At 43.6% G+C, this 23,991-nt stretch overlaps 2 protein-coding genes across 2 annotated transcripts; one reads left to right on the top strand and one right to left on the bottom strand.

Annotated features, from left to right (window-relative positions):
• Positions 1–3,741: 3,741 nt before the first annotated feature.
• On the top strand, positions 3,742–14,909 carry LOC103375031 (protein CYR61-like). Its single transcript, XM_008305220.1, has 5 exons — positions 3,742–3,960; positions 5,570–5,783; positions 6,664–7,104; positions 7,588–7,766; positions 12,339–14,909. Exons 1-5 carry the CDS (start codon positions 3,907–3,909, stop codon positions 12,642–12,644), a joined length of 1,194 nt encoding a protein of 397 aa, XP_008303442.1. The 5' UTR covers positions 3,742–3,906; the 3' UTR covers positions 12,645–14,909.
• A 1,547-nt stretch (positions 14,910–16,456) lies between these two features.
• Positions 16,457–23,058, bottom strand: LOC103375030 (ATP-dependent RNA helicase DDX39A). Its single transcript, XM_008305219.1, has 10 exons — positions 22,994–23,058; positions 21,861–22,077; positions 21,420–21,547; positions 19,648–19,924; positions 19,418–19,536; positions 19,093–19,224; positions 18,039–18,148; positions 17,694–17,838; positions 17,418–17,565; positions 16,457–17,088 (listed from the first exon to the last, which is right to left on the bottom strand). Exons 2-10 carry the CDS (start codon positions 22,066–22,068, stop codon positions 17,072–17,074), a joined length of 1,284 nt encoding a protein of 427 aa, XP_008303441.1. The 5' UTR covers positions 22,069–22,077; positions 22,994–23,058; the 3' UTR covers positions 16,457–17,071.
• Between the last annotated feature and the right edge of the window lie 933 nt (positions 23,059–23,991).

Here is a 23,991-nt window from a genome sequence, read left to right as displayed (position 1 = left end):
CCACCTCTTTTCTGCTTGACTCACGCTGTTGTGCGTCGAATCAGACGTGAAAAGCGAGCTGCTTTTGTTCCACTGACCTCACACTACTATCCTGTTCTATCTAACTTTCTCTTTTTTTTTGTTCTCTCGCCGCCTAATATTTCCCTGGCTCTGTCCATGTGCTTTACACCTCCCTCTCTCTCTCCCACTCTGTCTATTTCCACTGACTTGTTTTTGAAGGTTTGATCTGTTTCTCACCTGCCATGGCTCGCCTCCTCCTTCTCCCTCCCTTCTCCTCTTTAATAGCAGGGAGGTTTTCCAGTGAACTCCTAAAACGGACTTGTGTCACTTTAACCGTTATGGGTTTGTTGTCAGCTCAGAATAAAAAGGTCGCAGAGGAGGGCAAGGCAGTGTCTGGTATCCCCGAGAAGCTTATGAATGCCTCCTCTTTGGCAGTGTGTTGGAAACTCTGCATGTTTGCGTATTACGTCTCGCTGGGGTGGACGAGCAAAGTGGAAAAGGACAAATTCTTTGATGAGTCAATGGAACTTGAATATAAAAAACAAGAAAAGCACACAGGCCTCGGCAGAACCCTGCGCCTCTTTCTCCCTCGGTTTTCTCGGGCTTGTTTACTCGGGCCTGTTACATCACCTCCGCGCTCTGACAGAGAGAGATGGATTGTGTGGGAAGAGGATGGAGGTTTGGTGAATACATAATTTTGCTCTCTGTGTAGGCCTCTGTGTGCGCGAGGACGTACTGTATATATGTACGATGCCTTTTTTTTTTCTTCTCCTCTCTCCCTGTGCCTGTGGAGTGAGTGTTGATATGCAAATCGCTCGCAAGAGGAGGGCGTAGGCAGCGGTGAAAGCCCAGGACATTTACTCGAGTATTTCCATTTTACGACACTCGGTACTTCTGTTATTCTGATTTTACATAAACATGATAAACTTTAAGAAGCACACAAGGCCTCTAAACCTCTCAGATGGTGTCCTTTAAATTATAAAATTATAAAAAACAAAGATTAGTCTAAAAAAATGAGGGTAAATTTATGCAGTTTTTTATACGCTGTTAATCATATCTTATTTCTAACCTTCTCATCCTTATGAAGGGTTCAACCTCCAGGCTGGAAACACTGCTCTAAATTATCAATATATAAAGTAATAATAATACTCATTTGTCTTCATACAGCATCTTTCAAAATAAAAGCGCTTTTGACAGATGAAGTACGAGTAAAATACCCCAGAAGGTAACAAAAAAAAAAATCACCAATAAAACAATAAAAGCAATAAAAATTTAAGAAGCAAAAAAAAAGAAAAGAGAAAAAAGCTCACTAACAAGTGACATGAAGTCGATAAAACAACAAAAATGTGTTTTTTTTACGAAGTGATCCAAAATAAAAGTCTGTGATTTTTCACGCCTTATCTCCTACTGATGGACCCTGATGAGAAAAACACTTTTAGATTTAAATCTGAACTTTGGAGCATCCAGAACGCCCCCACATGACGATCTAAGGATGCAAGTTAACTCATATACGGTCAACTTGTGTCCAAACCCAGGACCTGCTATACAAGCGATCAGTGAAATCGATTCAAACATTGAGCCCAGCTGGATTGAAGCCAGCAGGGTCGTGGTTTTAAGCTGAGCTGCTGAGTCCTGAAGAGAAAAGAGTGACTCTTGGCTTGAGCCAGAGAGGAGGGAGTTACAGTAAGTACAGTAAGTCAGAGCAGCTCCACGTTAAGCTGCTACACTCCTGAAATGCTGTTTACTCACTTCTGCTCCAATATTGACGAGCTGACAGTCACGGGGGTCAGATCCTGCAGTTACAGAGTAAATACTTTTACTTTTGATGCTTCAAAACAAAGACTGTGATCCTCTGGAAAGAAAACAACAACAACATATTCAATCCCTTTTTTAAATCAACGCACACATGAGTTTTGCTGCTCCTGCTTTAACATTTACAAGCTTTAAATTGTTATTTAAGCCTATTGACAGTTATACTAATCACATTTTTGTGCCAGTTTGTCCACATTACAGCTCTACTGATGCTTTTTAGCATTTGCCTGCAGAACAGAGCAAATGCTGAGTGCTCCTGCTTTCATTTGCTAATAAAAACCTCTGTGCATTAACTTGCATTGCTTCTTTTATGCAGTGGTTGAAAGTATTAAGTACATTTACTCACATACTCTACTTAACTACAATGCGGACATACTTGCACTTTACTTGAGCGTTTCCTTTTTATGCCTGTTTCCGCTCCGCTGCATTTATCTGACAGCTTTAGTTACTTTCAGGATTTTACACGGCGGTTATTATAACAAGATTTCAAAATGCATCACATGGTTCAGGATTAAACCAGTGGCTTCCAGGTTTTTTTGGCTTCTCACAGAAAGCAGTGGAGTCACATTTCAGATATTTATGAGCTCCAATAAACATCTAAACATCTCCCATTTGTTTCACTTCAAGAAAACATTCCAATATGTCAACAAAAATCAATCAGAAGCAGACTTGTGGGTCATTTATCTGCTATCTCTGAATATAAAACTGGATATAAAATAGTCCAAACTCGCTCCACCTGCAGCAGCTACAACAGTAACATGCAGTTGACATATTGATGCTTTCATATTATGATATGAGTATTTTTACGTTGAGGTTTTGGTCCTTTTACTCAAGGATCTGACTACTTCTTCCATCACTCTGCATGTATGTGTGCAGCATAAATACATGCAATCACTTTGTTGTTGCAGGGGGAAAACATCTTCCCTGCTTGCTGGCACTAATGACCACCGGCGTCCCTCTGCTTAACGACACAATCAAGGGAAACAACAATTTAGCCACCCACAGTCACATCTCACTGACATCAACAAGCGGCCCACTCCCTGCACTGCTGAGCACTTTTAATGCGACGTTTGAGAGTGCATTGATGTGGAATATGCATTTAACCCTGTCGCACAGAGCATCAGTGTGTAGAAACCAGCTCAGGTGCTGCAGATGGCTGGTTTCCTGCGTCCGCCGGGGGATGACAGGAACATTATTCTCACCTCCGCTCATGCTCTCTTCAATGAAAACCTTAAAACCAAATGGGGTGGGTGCATGTGTGTGTGTGTGTGTGTGTGGTGATGCAGGGCGATGCAGCCTGGGAACCTCTGAGATGTGGGCGCTAAATACAGGATATGGAAGGAGGAGGGAAAGGAAGAAAAAAAAAGAAGAGTGATTAATTGCACTGGAGATTATCATCATCATTTTCAGCATCACTATCACTCAATCATGCAGTTATGTTCAGCTCCAAGGAACACTGTGCTCTGCCCGCGTACGTGTTTTATCTGTCCAGCTCTTGTCTAAAAGTATTTTTATAAAGTGGGGGAAGGAAATTCCTCGCTGTTTTCCATGGCTGCTCCCAGTATTAATGTAGCACAGACTAGCAGCTGAGTATATTTATTTTACTTTTCACAAAGCAGCAGCCGGACAGAGGTATGCGTGTGAAAAGAACTTTAAAGCATCAAAAATATTATTTTCGCTCGAACATAAATAAATAAACACCCCAAAGCCAGGTCCTCTTTGGAATGTAGTAATTCTGAATTTTTATGAATGACTGCATTCATGCTTGGCCACGCCCCCCACCGCTCGCCCTCCTCCCTTCCCTGCTGGGATACCTTGGCCGCGCGCCTGCGTCCTAATTGGTTAAAGGAGGTCCGGAGTGGGCGTGGCCGCCATAAAAAGCACGGGGCTCGTATAAAAACAAGGCTCAAACTTTGATCGGCGAAAATTTACAAGTGATGCAGGACGTTTGAGGATAATTTTTTTTCTTTTTTTGTTGCTTTTGCAAGTCGGATTTAACCTTTTGTGGACAAAAGCTATTGTTTGCTGTTGGAGGATTTTACTCTTTCTGTGACAGCCCTCCTGCTCTCTCCTTATGTGAATCAGCTGACAGCAATGGGGACGCTGCTGCTGTTGTTTGCTGTCTTGCAAGTGGCCACAGTGGGTTTGGTAAGTGCGTGGACTGAAGGTTATTGTGTGTCACTGCTGTGCTTCATGCAAAACAATGAGGACTAAGGACTCACGTGCCTGCGCTGTGCTGCAGCTCCAGGGGATTTGAGCTGCTGTCGTCTGGTCTGCATGCAGCCTAATCTACCACTTGCTGTTAGTTTGACATGTCCAAAATGATCCTCTAATGAAGTCCTGCTCACTGACTCTCCAGGTCATCACCACTGATTATTAGTCAATACTGTCTCCTAGTTGTCAAAGTGGGGCTTGTGGACCAACAGGAGACATTTAGGGGTGTTTCAAGGGGTCCTCAGCAAAGCATAATTAAGTTTTTTTTAATGCTTTCTATTTGCAGAGGACTGTCCTGCAGCATATATGTATATAAAAAGGTCTGCACTAGTTTTTTTTTCATGGTGGAGCCAGCTGAACTGTTATTACACACTGTTGGGTAGTTTATATCTATAACATGCTCTTTTTTTATATTTATTTTCACACATCTGCAGCTGTGCATAATGGCTAAACACTCACTTTCCTTTTCTTAACCTGCAGCCTGTGTTTCAGTGCTTTTGTTGCTGTAAAGGCCAAAAAAACCTACAAATACTGGGTCAGTGAAGCTGATTCTAATGTTGCATCATATTTTCCAGCACGCTCTGTGCGTAAAATGTTCATCTGCAACATAAATAAGAAGAATAAAGCCTCGTGTAATGAGAATATTTGGTACAAGCACTCCAAATTTGTACCTAAGTATAGTATTTAAGTAAATATAATAAATCACACTCCTTCATGAACTATTTCTGCCTCATTTAAATCTAAATTCATAGCCAAAGCGACAGAAATATTTCCTAATTATGCAACAAAGTCGTGTTTATTCAGGCTCTGTGTAAGCGTTTTAACTATTAACGACTTGTACATATGCCTACTGTAGGTCTAAATTTACGCTACAGTAATATTATCCAACACTTATACCAATGGAGATAAAAATACACGTAAGGTCAATATGAACTCGCTGCCCACTATAAATACCGGCCGGAATATTATGTGGCTTTTGGTGAGGAAGCGTTTCGAGCACCACGTTACGAGCAACTGTGTGTAAAAATGTTATTGTTGTTTAATTTAATAATGTGACATTAAAGCGACCCAGTGAAAGCAGCGACACCAGAAGCTTGTGTGCAGAGTGGCAGAGTCAGGAGGGGATTCCTTTCGCTGATCCGAGTGTGGACAGTCAGACTGATGGCTCCCTGTGATCTCAGTACCTGCTGGGAGTTGTTGAAGTGGCTCTTGTGATGTGTGTGTGTGTGTGGACGCAGGAAGGGTGAGAAACAAAAGATGTAGGAGCAGGGAGGTGGGGAGGTGGGGTCAGAGAACGTCCCTTTCATCCCCGCTTGCCAGGCGAATGCCAAGCGGAAGGCGACAGAGGGTTACAGATACCCCTGTGGGGTTTTGGGACAGTGCTGAGTATTCAGGCGGTGTTTAAGCCACACACACACTTTGAGGAATTTCTGTGATCTGGGTAACATGAGGCGAGCTATTGTCCTGCCTGCTTCCACTGTGACTTACTTGCTGGAGTTAAGTAGGTTTCCTGATATTAACTGAAGTCTGTCCCTTCCTGCAGGTGACCGCTGGATGCCCGGTGGTGTGCGAGTGTCCGGCAGGGCCCCCAACCTGCCCCCCAGGGGTGAGCTCAGTCCCCGACGGCTGCGGCTGCTGCAAGGTGTGCGCCGCCCAGCTCAACCAGGATTGCCACGAGGGGCGGCCCTGTGACCACCATAAAGGCCTGGAGTGCAACTACGGCAACGACGTGGGCCGTACCCATGGCATCTGCAGGGGTACGTACCGCAGAGGTGGCAGGAAGGCCGAATGGGAGCGGTGGTGGGGGGAGGAGGAGGAGGAGGGCCGAGGCGTTTTTGGGTTTAGATTGGGCACAGTTCGGGGTTGAGTGAGGGAATGTGTAACTTCAGGGTGGGGAAGCTGGCTTCCGAGCCAGGCGGCTGGGGTTTCTCTTTGATAGGGGCTTGAGGTTTGAAGCCTGTGCCACGTCTCAAAAACAGAGCACCTTCAGGAGCTGCGACTGAAACCTGGCCAACTCCGGGATTTATATAAGTACTTCAGTGTGTACACAAACAGCCCCATGAAACACACACAAACACGCATGCACACACAGTGGTATTTTTATATGTGTGTTTATTTGGGGGTGTTTCTAAATACGGGGGGGTATCCGGGGTGTTGTATGGGGAGTCCCACTGAGGGAGTGAAGGGACGGGGACATTGTAAACAAGTCAAAATTCCCTTCTGGTCTAAGAATAGAGCTTCCTTCTTAAATGTGGAGATAGTGTGTCTCTTCCTCTCTCCTCTTATCTACCTACTATGCTTATTAAAGATGTATCTGTGGAGATTCTCAGTCATCCATGGTGATCCTGAGAGTTTTGGTAAAAAGCAACTGGACTTCACTTCTCATCCTCATCTTCAGAAGCCTTAAAGAAGCCTCTTGGATGAGATGTAGAAACATCTTCAACAACCAAAAAGAAAAGTCCAGTTGCTTTTTACAGAAGTTCTTACATATTAGAGACGCATTTACATAAACAACTCTTCCTCTTTTTCCTTTACTCCTCTCTCTTAAGTTCTCACCAGTGTTTTCTTTGGATCAAGAATATTTGATTTCCAAATACAATGTTTTCTAAACTTATCTGTTTTCTTTCTTCCCCTCAGCAAAGGCAGAAGGCCGCTCCTGCGAATACAACGGGCGGATTTACCAAAACGGCGAGAATTTCCGTGCCGGTTGCAAGCACCAGTGCACCTGCATCGATGGAGCCGTAGGGTGTGTGCCCCTTTGCCCCAGCCATGTGCCCCTCGCATCCCCCTCTTGCCCCGCTCCTCAGCTGGTCAAGGTGCCGGGCCAGTGCTGCCTCAGCATCGACTGCCACAAGGGAACCACCGTCGTGCCCCCGGTGCACCGGCGACCCCAGCTGCCCGCGTACCCGCCGTACCCGTTCATCCCCTACCCGGCCTATCCGTACCCGAAGCCTTATCCGAAACCTTACCGGAAGCTGTACCCCTACAAACCCAAAAAGGACAAGGACACCATGGGCAACGAGCTGGTGGAGGTGGGGCGCAAGTGGGACAAGCCACGTGGAAACAAGCACCTGGCGGGTAAGAGAGGGTGCCGCCGTGCCGCCTCAGAGTGCCGTCTGTTTCCTCTACGCAGTAAAGCATCATGTTTATGTTTTAGCCATTTTAGCCCCTTGACGCACAAACGGCCTCACTGTGAGCCTTCTCCTCTGCATCTGTGCATGTGTGTTAGCATTTATGTGAGGCTTATTTTCCACTGGCTCCTTGCACACCAGAGGTGCTCTCTCGCTCCCTCTCTCTCTCACACTGCCCTCACACAGCACATACCTCTGTCACCCAGCTTTCCCCTCTCTGTAATCACTCTCTCTGTGCGTCAGTGTTGCCTGTTCAGTGAATAAGGCCAGTGTGCTTTGCATCTCTGCAGCTCTGCTTTTCCCCTCTTACTCCCAATGACCACTTTTCTCCCAGTTTAACTTTTGCTGATCTTGCTTCTCTCCCTCTGGCTCACCATATTTTTGCATTGTCGCTCGTCTCCTCACGTGTCCTCTCTTTCATCTGTCCTAGCCTGGAGGCAGGTGGGAGATCAGTGTGTGGTTCAGACCACTTCCTGGTCCCAGTGTTCCCGGAGCTGCGGGATGGGCGTTTCCTCTCGTGTTACCAATGACAATGCTCGCTGTAAGCTGATCAAGGAGACGCGTCTGTGCAACGTTCGGCCCTGCAGCTCCATGACTATCCCCGTTAAGGTGAGGAATGTGTTTGGTGCTTTTAAGATTCTTATAAAAGGGACACATTGTGGCGCTTCCTCTAATGGCGCTCAACCACGCAGCCCAGGCACCACGCTAAATAGATTCAGGAAAGAATTGCTCTCATGGGGTCAGATTGGTATTAATATCATGGCATGTATGCAGCCCCCACCTCTGGATCTCTGTGTAGCTGGAGCCTCTTTCTGGGCCATTCTGTCTATTCACGGTCCTGTTGCTGTGTGGGAGACATCTCCAGCAGGATGACCGGACAGCTGAATTAGGTTTAACCCCCGTGCAGTCTATGGCTGGGCCACTGTCAGTGAAATCACATCAAAGTTTAAATTGTTGGAAGATATCTTCATCATCAGGTGGAGAGTTGCTCTTAAATGTATGCAGAAAATATAAAGTTAGCTTAGCTTAGCACCAAGACTGGAAACTGCCTCTGACCAAAAGTAGTAAAATCACCCCAAAGTTACCCCTGAAGCTCCCTTATTAGCATGATGCCTCTCGTTTGTTCAAAACTGAGGTTTAGAAATGACATTTAGACGGTCATGTTATTTCTTGACTGAGGGCAGTAACTTCCTTGAGTCTTTACTAGTTGAATGGCAACCACTCCACACCAAGAAGTGTTTTTCCTGGCTCAGGACGGGCATTTTGGGGGCATGACTGTACATGATAGTGATCACGATCAGTCCATGTAAAGGCAGTTGGTTCTTATCATTTTGGTAGCACTAACTTCCCTTTGGTGCTGGCTATAACCTCGCTGCGGATGCCGAAATCTATGCAAGAAAAACCCTTTAAGATCAGTCTGGCACATACAAACACTACTTCTATTGCAGGCCCTGTTCACATGTGACATTAACAACTGTCTCGGTACATTAGATTATAAGTGGACGGCTATAAGGGCAGGTGTGAATGCACTCAAGACACATCGAGGACGCTTTGACATTCAATCACTTGGACTGCATTCAGAGGTTGTCTTGGCGACGCTTTGATCGTGGTGTATGCAAATGTGTCTGGGGACAACCTACTCAAATGACACCCTGTGTGTAGGTGGAAGTATGTATCTTATCTGAATGCCAAGGGTGTCGTATTAAAGTATGACAACAACAACAGTCCACAGAGATACTATACAGTTCAAGGGCTTCATACATCTTAGATGATTTGATTTGCCCACACGAAAAGACTACACCCAACAAATGGTCACAACGGTTCTTGAATGAAGTGATCCAGAAGTATCAACGTGGCAGCAACGATAAGAGCTTTCTCGAATTCTCTATAGGCTCTAGTGCTTCTTTTCATACCTTCTTTAGCATAGCATTGGTCAATCCTTCCTCCTTCCTAGTGTAAGTGCATCTCTTAGCGCCACCGCTGTCCTTTCCTATGTCCACATGGATTCACCTTCTTCACATCTTCTCTAGAGTGTAAACCTCTTGATTTATCAGTAGATCTACGTTCTATCCCTCATCTATGGTCATGAGTGGTGACAAAAAGGATGTGGTCGCAGCTAGAAGCACCTAGAAAGAGTTTCTTCTGTAGGGTGACTGGGTTCAGCCTTTTAGATGGGATGAGGAGCTCAGAAATCCAGAGAGAGCTTGTAATGGAGTCGCTGCTTCTTCATGTTGAAAGGAGCCAGTTGGGTTGATTCGGGATCTGAGTTGGGAGATTTAGGAGGTTTTCTGGGCACTTAACGGAGATCCTCGGATAGGCCCAGAACTGTCTGGAGGGTTACATATCTCATCTGGCCTGGGGATGCCTTGGGATCGTCCAGGAGGAACATCTGGAACGACCAGCTTAGATTAATGCCATCGAGACCCTATGCTTTTTTCCTGACCTCATTACGTTTTACATCAAAGTGAAGGAAGAGTGTTCAGGAAAAGACATAACAATTCAATCAAAACTCCACGCCTGTATTGTTCTGATTTCTTCTTCATATTACCGGCAGACGAGGCAGCACTGCCCACTGCCGGTTAATGCAACAACATATTAGGTCTTTGCCAATGGAAATGATGTACGTGTTTATTTGCATGGCGAGTGAGATGTGATCACAAGTTGTCACTCGAGATGCATTCTGACGCCAGGTGCAAACTGACGTACTTAGAGCTGTCTGGTTGTGATCAGATCTCCAAAGACTCAGGCACATGTTAATACCAGGCGTGATCAGGGCCACAGTCACTGATAGCATGAGAACCTTATTTTCTACTTGTTTTGAAGTTTTCTTTTTTTAAACATCTGTCGGTTCCTGCAGCTCCTTTTTATGAGTAACACACATGAGTTGGTTTTTACACATAAATCCCAGAACTTTTCAGAGGCGTGACTGAGAAACAACCGACTGCGGGGCTTTGGTTTGGAGCTCTGAAGCTGCGACACTGCGGCCGACAGCTGCACTCAGTGGCGCTGTGCTATGTGCTTTAAAGAGTACTTGATTCGCCCACTCTGGTGCTCTCTCACATTTCATACACAGCCCTCTCAGAAACATTCTGCCTCCCGCCGTGAGCCACTCATGAGGCTAAAGGGTTGTTATGCACCTGTTTGGCGGTGCTCTCCCAGTGTTTGCAGAGCTGCCGTGGGTGTTAATGTGTATCAGTGTCAATCCTTAACTATTGTTGGCATGCTATTCTCCCTGGCACTCATCTGCTGCTCTGACCTTTATTTTGTGTTTGCCTGTCTCCATACTTAACTGCATTAACTTTGTTTTTCATGTCACGGAGGATGAATAACGAGTTGCTTGTCGTTGCTGTGTGGTATGGCGGCTTTGATTCCTAGCAAATGGGGAATGTGATCCCACAAAGCTCGGACTGGAAAGCAGTTTTCAGATTGCTCCACATTTCTGTAGCATGTGTGGCAGCATAGCCGTGCCTCCTATGACACATGAAGAAAGATTTTTGCAAGTGGTGTGGCTCTAGGGATCATCCAGTCTGTCCAGCAGACCAACTATTTGATAAATTGCCACATGAAGTTTGGTACAGATATCCATGTTCCTCAGTAGATGAATCCACCTGACCTTGGTGATCCCCTGACTTTTTCTGAAGCACTCTAATGTCAGCCTCTTACATGAGTGAAATGTTGGATTGCATTGACATTTGGATTACACATTCAAGTCCTCCCAGTTATTCACATTTTAGGAAATTGTTTACTTATGTGAACTGGAATTACCTTTCTTAATATATAAGAATAGCATTTCAAGTAAAATCCTGGGTGAAAACATGAAAATATAGATGTTTGAACTAAACTTGTTGAGAAACATTTAGTTGAGCAAACATAATAATAAAAGCTGGCTCTGCTAAACATACTATTGAATTTCCACCAATAACCGCCACAGGAGTCTCTGTCATGGTGGCCCGTCACAAGTAAAACTGCTCACAATACTCTCAGCTACACAAACACTAAAAACCGCCGAACTCATCAACAACAATCAAAATTCAAAAATAACACAATTAAAATAACAATCACATTCCCCATTTTAGCAATTTTAACATTCCCGGGGTTCTTTGCACTGCCAACATGGAGCTGCCTGTAGCCCGAACGACTAACTCTTCGTGTCGCCACGACGAAAATAAAACAAAAAAAGTTGCAGTCTTCCCTGTTTTTAAACAGAAAAAGGCTCCCCCTAGTGGCACAAGCAGATACTACATATAATGTACAATGCGTTTTCTTCTTCTTCATCTTCTTATCTGTAAAATATTTACAATCAACCAAAGTAATAACAGCAATTAATTGATTAATCAATCATTACAACCCTTAGTATTAACTCCAGAAGTCCTACAAGAAAACAGCTGATGTACACAAAATAAGTTGCATTCTTGAAGGGGCTCCTCATAAAAAGCTGAGTGAGTGAAGAAGTCTGTGCAACCTGGACAACTTTTGCTGAGCACATGAACTGACTTAGGAAAATGAGCTGAGGTAGCAAAAACCTCAAAGCCTTTAGCCAGGGTCCAAGTGGTGAGCAAGTGGTCGAGTCAAGTGACTCAAAGCAGAGGGGTCACCCAAAGTAAACAGACGAGAGAGAAAGGGATGTCTTGGTTCATGTTATTTTCTGCAGTGATAAGTATAGCAGACCAAGACTGAAGAATGTTTTAAAAGCTCCAAAGCAGGTGCACTAAAGTACTATCTCATCAAGAAACCTCCAGCACCCGAAGTTGTCAACCAAACCCGCCGTATGCAGCTTTAGACGGGGTCTAGTGGGCTCTATTTATAGTTTTAAATTGGATCGGTCTTGTTTACTGTCCCCTTGACGTTTTATTTCCATTCTGCCTTTGTAAACCATATCTTTCAGTCAGTTTTTCATGTCAGTTTTAGGGACATAAAGATCACAGAGTAGTAGCCAAAAGTTTCCTGATCAAAAGTGTTAAGCACCCACTCTAGCATGTCAGCACTCCAAAACTTCCAAGTTGATTTGTGTACTCATCATGAGTCTGTTATCATGCAGATGTTAGCATTTATCTCCAGGCACAGCTGCGCTTAAGTACAACCTCATAAAACTGCTTGTGTATATATATTTAGACTTTTAGTCTCACTGAGCTCCTTTCACACGAATACCAGAGTCACTCTTTCTTCTCTCTCCATCCACAGAAGGGAAGGAAGTGTTCTCGTACCCATAAAGCCCCGGAGCCCCACCGCCTGTCCTACGCCGGCTGCAGGAGCACCCGCCTGTACCGGCCCAACTACTGCGGCGTCTGCAGGGACGGCCGCTGCTGCTCGCCTCGCCGCACACGCACAGCCAGCGTGACCTTCGCCTGCCCCGATGGCGAACGCTTCAACAGGTCTGTGATGTTCATCCAGTCCTGCAAGTGCAGCGATGAGTGCAACCATCTCAACGAGGCCGCCATGCCTCCACAGCGGTGGCTCTACGGAGACACGCACAAGTTCAAGGACTAGTGGTACTGCCCCGCCCCACCTACATTCCTTCATAAAAACAGACTTTTACTCCCCCCCCTAGCAATACCCATGATAGAATAGCTGTCTTTAGTGTATCTATGAGTAGACGCAAGCGAGGTGCACACATCAAAACATCTGTTCTGGAAGATTATTTGGGGAGGAATGGGGAGAAGAAGAATGAATGAGATGGGCAAACCTCCATCTTGGAAAGTGACCAGCCCCTGCTTTAGTGTAGATAAAAAGTTGTTTCTGGCTTGGCCAGACTACAAACTGTGACTAAATCTTTTGTGTAGAACATGGCTGCACGCAACTGCCATGTTGCTGCCAGGCTCCAAATGTTCCCTGAACTCTGGGACTTTTATTGGGAACAGTGGAGCTGAGCTGACACACACAAGCACAACTCTCTCTTGTGTTTTGCCTGTCTTCTATTATTGATGGTGTGGATTCACATCACAGTTGCTGAGCAAAGTATCAGTTAACAGAAAGCTGGCCTTGTGTTGCTTTGGAGACCAGCTGGAATCATGTGTCTGTGCACTCCAATATGTGAGTATTGATAAACCAAATGAAGACTTGTGTAGAAGACTAGGATGGTGGCGGCAGAAGAAGATGGAGGAGCATCTCAGATGTTCTGACAGGAATGGGGTTTGTGTCTTTTTATGGTATTTATTCACTGGTATTTATTGTGAGACAGACGTGATGACACAGTGGCCCGCCACCGGGGAAGGTGGCGCTGCTATGTTTGGCGCATCAGCACGGCTGAACGATGATCTGAGAGGGACAAAACAGCTGAGAGCTGTCAGTCATGAGACGGAGAGGAGGACTCCCACAGATCCAGGACTTGACCCCGGGGTCAGAGGTCACAGTGGTCAGAAAGCCATATCTAATGATGGATGATGAAGGGTGCAGGAGAGGAGAAGGTATGTACTGGAAAAAGACAGAGTTGAACCTAATGGGTTGAGGCTTTGTACGCATTAGTGGGGAATATGTCAAAGGTTGTTTACACAGCTGGACTCATCCCATGCTTTGCCTCCGCAAGAAACTGAGACATTTAGCAAGCACCAGAAGAACAAGCCTGGGATTCTGGCGTCAAGAAGTCGACCACCTAATTCTGTGCAAATTACAATCCTGACTCTGAAGGGCAGCGAGAGAAAATCAGCCGCTCTCTGGTTTGCTATAAAAATAAAATCTAAAAAACTGCGTGCGCTGAGGTAAACATGTAATTTGTGACTTGCGGGTGGAACCGCTCTGGTGCCTAATGTGGCCTGTAATCGAGCGGCGCTGCCTTTCACTGAAACAGAACAATAACTCATGCCTCCTCGTGCTAAAGTGCGTCTGTTTTTTTCTGAGAAATGCCGTCGAAGGCCGTCCGTCAACGTGACTGTTGGGAGTTTTTACGCAGGGCCGAGGCTGATAAATGTCACTTTTAAAGACAGATTCGAAGGCAAAGTTTCCTGTATTCTCTCATTTCTGTGGCTGAGACCCTTTACTGAAGAACCCGAGCATCTTCCTGAACGGGCACTTGGGTTAAAGTTAGCGCACCTTACGACAGCCTCGATTCACGACCTCATCTCATTTCTGAGATTGAGAGGTCGCTTCAAACTTTTTTTTTTTTTTTACTGTATGCAGTACTTCAAATGGGTGATTTCATTTTTCCTGTTGTGCCATAATATTAGACGTCTTTGCAGGATTCTGTGAAACTAGAAAATATTTTCTAACATCTCTTGTCTACAATAAAGTTTTCTGTGAGTCTCTGCTGCCCCGACACCTCATCAGTGGTTTAAACTTTACAGGTTTTCGGTGTCGTTGCTACTTGGCTGTGTAGATGCTGTGGTTTTGGTACTGTATGTGTAGTTTTGTTAAGGGACACGATAGAGCAGCTATGTACAGATGCATTGTTAACTTCTTTGTAGTTCTATCTGCTGTATAAGGGCCAATCATTATACTGAAGTAGTCCACGTATAGTTTAGCACTGAACGAGGCAGGGTTCAGATCCTTTACGAGCATTAAGTGCCAATTTTGAAAGCATGATGATTGTATGACTAGTAGTGTACATTAATACCATCTGTAATATTCTGTAAGGAGTCATGCTTGTAAGATTATATGTTTTAAAAAAAAGAGAAAAAAAAAGGACTCAAAATCATTTTTCTTTACACGCTCATCTCGATTAACTTCTCCTGGAAGTTAAGTAACATAAAATTGGTTTCAGAGTTGGAATTGGTTCATCATTTTGCATTTTTTTGAATAAAGAAATTTTCACTCCTATAACCGGTGTTGAGTATTTATCAAAGGTAAAGGTTTCCTGCAGTTCCTGTGGGATTGCACGCCACTTGTTTAATCTCTATCGCCTACTTTCTGAACATCTGCTGCTACTTTTACCCGCATCAAACATCAATAACATGCGGATACTACAGAACTTTGCAGATTGAGTCTTTACATTTCATGCAAACAAATAGCTACGACCAAAAAAAGTTTGCAGTTTAGAGTGTAATCATATAGCACATGACTTTAGGATTATTATAGGCAATATTATAGCATTGTTTTAGATGTTTAGACTGTGTTTGGTGCCTAATATCCTTGTTTAGACTTTAATTAATATAATTTACGGATGAGTTTAATACATAAAATTAGGAAATTATCAGTGTTGGATTTAACCTGTGGGCTATAATGTTTAAATTTTGCCCTCGTGAATGAAATATCTTGATGATTTAATAACATTTCAGGCACAATCATTCTTTCTCCCATTTAGAAACCTTCATTAAAATGTTTTAATTTGGTCCCTTAAAATTATTTCACCCAGTTAAAACAACCGGAGGGGTCCACATCTGCACAGACATAAGGATGGATAGTCTTCACTTTTTGCCACATCACCAGTTTGAACACATATTACTCCAGTATTACAACTGGTTTTGGAGAGTTTAAGGGTGAGCAATCCTGCATGTTTTAGACATTTCTCTCTTCCAACACACCTGATTCAAATGATCAGGATCGTTATCAGGCTTCTGCAGAGCTTGATGATGAGCTGATCATTTGAATCAGGTGTGTTGGAAGAGAGAAATGTCTAAAACTTGCAGGATTGCGGCCCTCGAGGACCAGAGTTCGACACCCCTGGCTTAAGCTGTAGCGAGAGGCTGGGACTTCAAAGATCTGCACATTCTCCTGGTCCTCGAGGGCCACGACCCTGCATGTTTTACGTTTCCCTCTTCCAACACACCTGATTCAAATGATCAGCTCATCATCAAGCTCTGCAGAAGCCTGATAACGATCCTGATCATTTGTTGGAAGAAGGGAAACATCTAAAACATGCAGGACTGTGGCCCTCAAGGACCAGGATTGGACACCCCTGGTGTAGAGTTACTTTAAGTCTCTTTAAGGCAGGAATGGAATATTTTCTTACAAAAAAAACCTTCAACATATGTAACTCTGGTACACAGAGATCAGTTTTTAGGGGTTTATTCAATGACTGGAGAGGGATTCAAGTTTAACACTCAAGACGACTACAGCCGTGCTAGCAGCTCTGCAACGCCGTGAACCAGATACCAACATCTCATATGCCACACGATTAGCTTAATGGAGGTCATTAATATTGTAGACATTTGGTTATTAATCTCTCGGGACCATAAATTCCCAGGAATGAATGTCATCTGAAACGCAAAGCTGCTAGCATGACTCATGACCCAATCATTACCAAGCAGTCATCAGGCTAATGTTAGTGCAGTAATCACGTTCGCTGGATCCTTCCAAGGTTTTTGACTTGGCTATTGTTCCATTTATGATGTTCGGACAAATCAAGAGATACACAGTGAGCAATCGAGTAATGTGCATACAGCGTAGTGACGACATACTTTAATCAAAATCTGCAAATTCAACACTGGGACTCCACTTTGTGACTGTTTATTGGAGGCATTCAGTTAGAAAGTCATAGAAAGAGCTGCCATATGAGCCAAATGTGTCTCTTCACTCACATAACACTACATGCCTGCATAATCACTATCTAAAGATCAACTTTTTAAGCACTGGGGAGAAAAAAAAAAAAGTCTTATACAAATCTAGCTTGGACATAAAGAAAATCAAAGTTTAAAAACTGTGGACACATGTTCCTCAGGACTACGTCTCTGAATGCTTCCCTGAAACGCTGCTCGACAGTGATGATCAATGATAATGGGGTAGAGACAATAGCCTCGTAAGAGACCACAAAAAGTAAAATGGCATTTTATAAAAAGTTTTAATGTCATTAAGCAAAAAACAAACCGGATAAAGAGACAAATTAAAACCACACCCCCGTCCCCCAAAAAAACTGACAATAAAAATAAAACGTTTGGTGAACATAGGGAACACACAGAGGTTTCAAATCAACAGTGAAGTACGTCTACTTCCAAATACAAGACAAGATCCATGAAGAGGAGACTTCTGTTTGGCCGGAGGAGGACTCATCTGGACTGCTCGACTGCAGACGGACACAGGAGAGGAGACATGAGTTGAGCGTGTAGAAGATCAGCGCGATGAGCAACAGCTGAGCATACCGGCTTTTCACCAGCAGGTTAAACATGTAAAGGATTTGAAGGGAACGCCGCGGCTGCATGACAGCAACAAGTGTTGTCTCTCGTTGCCATAATGACCGTTTATTACACCGGCTGATTATGTCGGGGGGGAAATCTTCAAAAAGATTTCAGCATTAGCGGTTTGTTGTTTTGATTGTGGAGCGCTTTAAAAGGCCTTTATTGAAACATCAAGCACCAACGCACGGCGACAGGCATTCAGAGATGGAAAACTTACTGTAAGAGGAGATGTCGATCTCGTCGGGCAGCTCGGCCACGTTGACCTCGAAGCGGTCCTGCACATCGTTCAGAGTCTTGGCATCGGTCTCGTCAGACACAAAGGTTATAGCCAGGCCTTTGGTCCCAAACCTACCAGCACGGGCAACCTGACGGGTTCAGCGAAGGAGAAGAGTGAGTGGAACGCGTGCACCAAATACGTTGCAAAAAAACAGAACATGGCATTTAGAAGAAGGTGGGAAAAGGTGGTTCAGGTATTTCCCGTCTCGTTTCTCACCCTGTGCAAATAGGTGTCAGAATCTTCTGGCATGTCGTAGTTGAAAACGATATTGACTCGCTCGATGTCCATCCCTCGGCCAAAGAGGTTCGTGGCCACCAGGATCCGCCTTTGGAAGTCCTTGAATTGCTGATAGCGAGACAGCCTGGGGAGAGGGGTAAGAAGGGGGCAGGAGGGAGGACGGAGCCAGCCAGAGGATTATCAACACAGCTGCTGTCGGCATTACCGGACGGCATCCCTCCTTTGAAGGGTGAGGCCTCATGCTGCCATAAACCCACTTAGCATTCGAAGCATATGTTTGTGAGCGTAAGAATGCGAGAGGAAGATGTCTGACGGGAGTCTCACCTTTCCTCCTGAACCATTCCCCTGTGGATGGCGATGGCAGGGAAATTCTGTTCCACCAGGAGCTGAGAGAGAGCGATGCAGCGCTGAACAGACTTGACAAAGATCACCACCTAGAGGCAAAGCAGGGGCATTAAAATACAAAACTTAAAAGTTGTAGCTGGTCTTCTGATGTTGCTCTGACCACTCACAAAAAAAACAGACATTTAAAAAGTAGTTTGAGATTTTAAATAAAAAAGCAACAGGAAGTCCTGCTCCTCTATGGAAACAGTACAATCATGGCTTCAAAGAGAGAACTCCAAATTGTTGGAGCACCAGAACACAGCCATCATGTCATAACTGAGCAAAACTGAAATAAATAAATACATTTTTAAGTGCCTATAGACGGTACTAACACTGACGGGGAAGACAGTGGCTCCACATACTATATATATTCATACAACCACAAAAAAAGACAATTTCATGCTACTCTGCAAACCAACTCCATCAAGATATTTCACAATGCTGAATGTATCTCCCAACAAAAGTTCAAACGAGATATCACATTAGAGATTTTGATAAAACAACACAATAGAAAGCTTAGATTCTGTTAATTTTCCCATCAGAACGGAACAAAACCCGATCAATTCAAGTTCCACCGAATAGTTAAAAACACAACAATCTCTTCTGTTTTCACATTTTCTGCTCCTGACGATTGAGGTAATTTCTTTCAAACACAACACGTCTTTCAAACCCACTGTCAGACTTGTATTTCAGGGGGATAAACGAGAGGATCAATAACACTCATGACTAGCGGGTGGACTCTGTTCCCTCTGGAAAAAGCCAAGCTAGCAGTTCACAGAAATTTAACTGGCTGAATTTAGCTTCAACTGGATGCTGCTTTATAGTTGATCTACAAACTTCAGTAGGATTGTTCTTCACATATGCAATTAAATGCAATTCTTGTGATATCATAATTTCTTCTTTGGCAATGTTTGAATGCCTGCGGCTTCGTAAAATCTAGCAAAAGTGGAGCAACTCAAAATCCTGCTGGGGCAGACAGGCACCATTGATTTACCTGATTGAACTCCAACACATCAAGCAGGTCGAACAGCTTGCGGTTCTTCTCGCTGTCCTTCAGTTTGCAGTAGTACTGTTGCAGGCCGTGGAGTGTAAGTTTGGTCTCGTCATCCACAAACACCTCCATGGGCTGCACATGAGATGGCAGGTGGAAGAGATGCAGATACATTTAGAGTGCAGCAGGTTTTATCAGCAGCACATTATGACAACAGTGAGAATGTAATGTTTGAGGGGGCTTTGATTCTCGAGCAGTTTTTTTCCTGACAAAACAGGAAACTAAGAGGAAATTCTAGAGCAGCAATAATCCTTCATTGTTTACTTACATCCTGCATGAATTTGCGGCACACTGGTCGGATCTCCTTGCTCAGCGTGGCACTGAACATCATGACCTGCTTCTCGTGGGGTGTGATCCTGAAGATGTCCTGAACGTCACGCCTCATGTCTGCCACACAAAAAGAAATTCTGATTAAATCCTGTGCTCGACCTCCTTTCATACAGTAAAGTGGAGTCTTTGAGAACTGGTAAGGAAATGAACAGCCGAAAAGGAACGCACCTAGCTGCTCCAACATTTTGTCGCACTCGTCCAGGACAAAATGCTTGACGTTCTTCAGGCTGAGGGTCTTGTTCCGGATCAGAGCGAGGATGCGCCCCGGCGTTCCGACCACGATGTGAGGGCAGTTCTTCTTCAGGACCTCCTCGTCCTTCTTGATGGCCAGGCCACCGAAGAATACCGCTGCTTTTACGGTGGGCATGTACTTGGAGAAACGCTCGTACTCTTTACTGATCTGGAAGGCCAGCTCTCGCGTGTGGCACATGACTAATACAGACACCTGGGGAGTAGACACATGGAAATACACACTTAGACACTTTAATCCATCCCAATACATTTTAAGCAGTTGGAATAACAACTGCTGATGTTTAATGCAAATTATATTTAGTACAAGTTTTTCCTCTTCGTCAAAAATTGCCGATCTGCTCAACTTTGACATTTATGGGTGCATTCCTTGGGACCCAGGGACGTACAGTGTCAAGTGTAAAGTTGCTTGGATGAGCGGTTCTTGTGAAACTAAGTTGTAAACATTTACCAGTAACCAGTAACTAAAGCAGGGACGGGGAAATCCATGATGGAAATCTTGCTTACGCTGTATTATGACAGCAAACAAGCTTCAGATTTATTAAAAAAAAAACAAAAAAAAACAAAAAAAACTTGCCCATAAGTCTCAAGAGTGGGAGAATTTTTGGGAAGCAACAAGGTGATGTTCTATAAGCATTAAAAACTGGAAATGGCACAGTATAAATGCTGCATCAACTCTTGAAGGGAAAGAGAAAGCATCTGAGCATCACATATGGCTAGAACTATCCTTAGAGATTGTTGAAGTCTAAATTGTTATTTTCCTTTGCCCATAATGATGCAATAACAGACCCTACAGTGATCATCTTTCCTGTATATTACAGCAGGGATGAAGTGAATCAATGTCATGATCAAGCTTCTGTTACACAAGTCAAAACACTGATTCTAAAGTTGAGGTCATTGTTTTGTATAACACAGTGATTGAAGTAATCCATCTCCCAATCAATTTGGGATTCAATATTTTCTAATGAAGCATCTGACAAACAGGTTTAAACATTATTATTATTATCATTATTATTGTCACCAACATCACACAACGGGAATGAAGATATTTGATGATGATCAGGTGACTAAATAAAAGGGGAAATACTGAGGAGGCAAGTTTGGAAGTTCACATTTGCTCTGGAAATGTATAAGTCAATAAAGAGTCATTGCATCAATCTAAAATCATTGGGTTAATCAATCAAAACAATCATTAAGTGCAGCCCCAGATTACATTTTAAGTCAATGCAACTCAAAGCAGTCAGTGTCAAAGGTGAAGTAGTTTTGGATAAGCGGCTGGTCGGTTATGAAGAACCTACAAGCAGCATGACTGGGGGCCAAACAATCAGCCCATTCCAAGCAGGTATGTCTTAAAAAGCCACTGCTCCAGTTTGCTAAAGTCTAACATCAGTGCATGACAAAAAAAAGCCCCATTACAATCACAATGATTATTTTGAAATTCACAGGAAATGTAGACTATACTTTTAAAACTGGAGTTCTTGTAACCCTACACAAGCACAGCAGTAACATATCATCATAATTCACCGCTATTATCAACAAATATGAGGTTGAGATCAGATTTAAGGGTGTAAACATGCATTTGAAATGAAAACTTGTTTTGACTCAAAGCCAAACGCAGCTGCCTTTTTGTTGAACCCAACCCATGACAACACTCTTTATTAAATTCAATACATTAAAATATGCACACTAACCTGTCCATCCACAGGTTCGATCTGTTGGAGTGTAGCCAACACAAACACCGCCGTCTTGCCCATACCGGATTTGGCTTGGCAGAGGATGTCCATGCCGAGGATAGCTTGTGGGATGCACTCATGCTGGACTGAATTTGGGAAAGAACACAAAACATCAAAAGATTTAAGGGACTGTAATTTTCTTACTACCTGTGGAAACAGTTGTAATGTCAACATATTGAGGTGTGGCAGTCGTGCTGGTATTTTTTTATGGGAAATAAAAAGTAGGTTCAGCTCCTGCAAAACTGTCAAATCTGAAGCAGTAATACTAAGTGGCCTAGCTTGATAGACGTGCGAACACTGTAGGATTGATATAAGGGAAAAAAACTCTCGTTTTAATGCCACAGAGGTATTAAACTATCAATTTGCCACATGAAGTGCACACAAGCCAATGGTTCTTACCTTCAGACGGATGCTCAAAACCACAGTCAATGATGGCACGGAGCAGCTCTGGCTTGAGAAGGAAATCCCTGAAGCCGGAGCTGTGGATGGAAACGTAGGAACCCTTCACCTCCTTCTTGCCTGTAGGGGCTGCGCTCTCAGGGGCTCCTTGAGGCTCTTCGTCTTCTTCATAGTCGAGCAGCTCATTGTCAACATCATTCTCAGCCATTGTGTGTGTCTGGAAACACAGAACACAAAGCTATCCATTATCAATCCATATATGTGAGCTCTGTCAAGGCAAGGGAGGACCCCTTGCTTGGTTAGCATGGGGGGGTCTATGAACTAAGCCCACCTGTTGCCACACATTGTAAGCACATTTACATATCAAATTAAGACAAAGTTTGAAAGGTTAAAATGTCTGCATGTCCCCCTCACAACATGGATTTGCTAGCCAAATTACCAATGACACTAGCGGCGGTATAAATCCTACGTTAATCATTAGCACTGTTGTGGTCACCTCGCAGCTCCATTATTCATTGTGAGGCCAGCGAATGACATAAAGTAGGTAGATTCATAAACACGTATCAAACCAGGCCCAACAGTAGGCACGCAACAGTGTTATGCAAACAAAAGGGGGCCATTAAGGCAAACACGCTAACACAATATCACAAGCAAATCAAACATACGCAGCCTGGAGCTACCCGACGCTGTCGAATGAACCAAACCGGCTAGCTTCCCTGCTTTTACTACACTGCAACGCCATTGTGTTGCATAACCATTGCTAACGTGGCAAGCTAATTTACTGAACGCAACGACTATTGAATTAATTGCGCAGCTAATCTAAACTTCTCAAGTAAGTGGACAACATATGCGTTTTTGTAAGGAGTACATGACATAGTATCTCAAACAAGTCGCAAATTTAGTTAATTTTAACAAAAATGAAGAAGACTAGTGAGCTGGCTAAGCTAATAAGCTAGGCTACAAGATGCTAGCTAACACCTCCCCCTCAAGCAAACAATGAAATAAGCTATTTCATTCAGGAGGTGCTACTTTTTGACGAAAACAAAAGAAATATAGTTCTCGAGATCCTGGACGTCAATTAAACCCTTAAAAAGTCTGTAAATATTCCAGTTAAGTCGGTTTAGCCTTCTTACCTTTACGGTGTTAGCTCCGAGTGCACCAACAGATCAAAACCGCATGGGAGGCCTCAGTTGGTTTATACGAGTAACCGGAAGTCCCGCCTCTCCTGAGCGGGTTGATGTAATTGGTGGATTTGGACGACGGCTGACTAACGCAGCCAGTGATTGGACGAGAAGTGTGCCGCAGTCCACCGCAGTTTAAAAAAGCGGGACACGGCGGAGCTGCACTTTGTGTACGGGAGCTCGTGAGGAACACGGAAGAATAAAGGACTATAATAAAATTAATTTGCTTAAAGCGGAACAATAAAGAGGCAATGAAGAGCTTACATTTAAGTCCCTGCATATTGAAGATTTTAAACTAATGTCTAATGCTCTGTGCCCAACAATGCAAACCGAGTCTGGAGTAAAATTATTAAAATTATTTCTTGAACTGAGGAAAATGCCAAATATATTTTAAATAAACAAATCACACACAAATAAATAAACTAATTATACTACTAAATGAACATGGATGTGAAACAACATTGAATAAATAAATGAGGCGGTACATTTATAAATAAATGTAATAATTTAACAAAGACACATTTAAAGAGACTACTTTCTATAATTTCAGGGGCGGTTTATTTCATAGCGCCACATTAATTAATTCAGAATTAATTTTACACACAAACGCACACACATGCATATTTAATTTGATATTGAATTAAACTGCATTTTATATACTTATTCTTTGACGTATACAATGTGGGACCACATGAGTCGAGACTGATATTCAGGAGGATGACAAATCTAGACTGGGAAAAGATACTAGATCTAACAACAGCCACCATATCTATCTATGAGTATATATAGTCTGTGTATACTGTATAGATAGAGCCTTCTCTGCCTTGACACTGGGTGAAATCAACCGCTGACCTTAGTGCACTGAGAACCATGAGGCTTCAATGCCCTCCAGTGGTGACAATGAGGACATTGCTAGAATAAAGCATCCATCCATCCATCCATCCATCCAT

This window comes from Stegastes partitus, unplaced genomic scaffold (genome assembly GCF_000690725.1).
Source record: "Stegastes partitus isolate 25-593 unplaced genomic scaffold, Stegastes_partitus-1.0.2 Scaffold2441, whole genome shotgun sequence".
In the NCBI taxonomy this organism is placed as follows: domain Eukaryota; kingdom Metazoa; phylum Chordata; class Actinopteri; family Pomacentridae; genus Stegastes; species Stegastes partitus.
This window is presented reverse-complemented; position numbering and strand designations above follow the sequence as displayed.

Coding starts and splice junctions, on each gene's coding strand:
- LOC103375030 (XM_008305219.1), bottom strand. CDS start 22,068: ATGGCTGAGAATGATGTTGACAATGAGCTGCTCGACTATGAAGAAGAC. Junction 19,925..21,419: donor TCGAACCTGTGGATGGACAG/GTTAGTGTGCAT, acceptor TCTACTCCCCAG/GTGTCTGTATTAGTCATGTG. Junction 19,537..19,647: donor CAAAATGTTGGAGCAGCTAG/GTGCGTTCCTTT, acceptor TTTGTGTGGCAG/ACATGAGGCGTGACGTTCAG.
- LOC103375031 (XM_008305220.1), top strand. CDS start 3,907: ATGGGGACGCTGCTGCTGTTGTTTGCTGTCTTGCAAGTGGCCACAGTG. Junction 3,961..5,569: donor AAGTGGCCACAGTGGGTTTG/GTAAGTGCGTGG, acceptor CCCTTCCTGCAG/GTGACCGCTGGATGCCCGGT. Junction 7,767..12,338: donor CCATGACTATCCCCGTTAAG/GTGAGGAATGTG, acceptor CTCCATCCACAG/AAGGGAAGGAAGTGTTCTCG.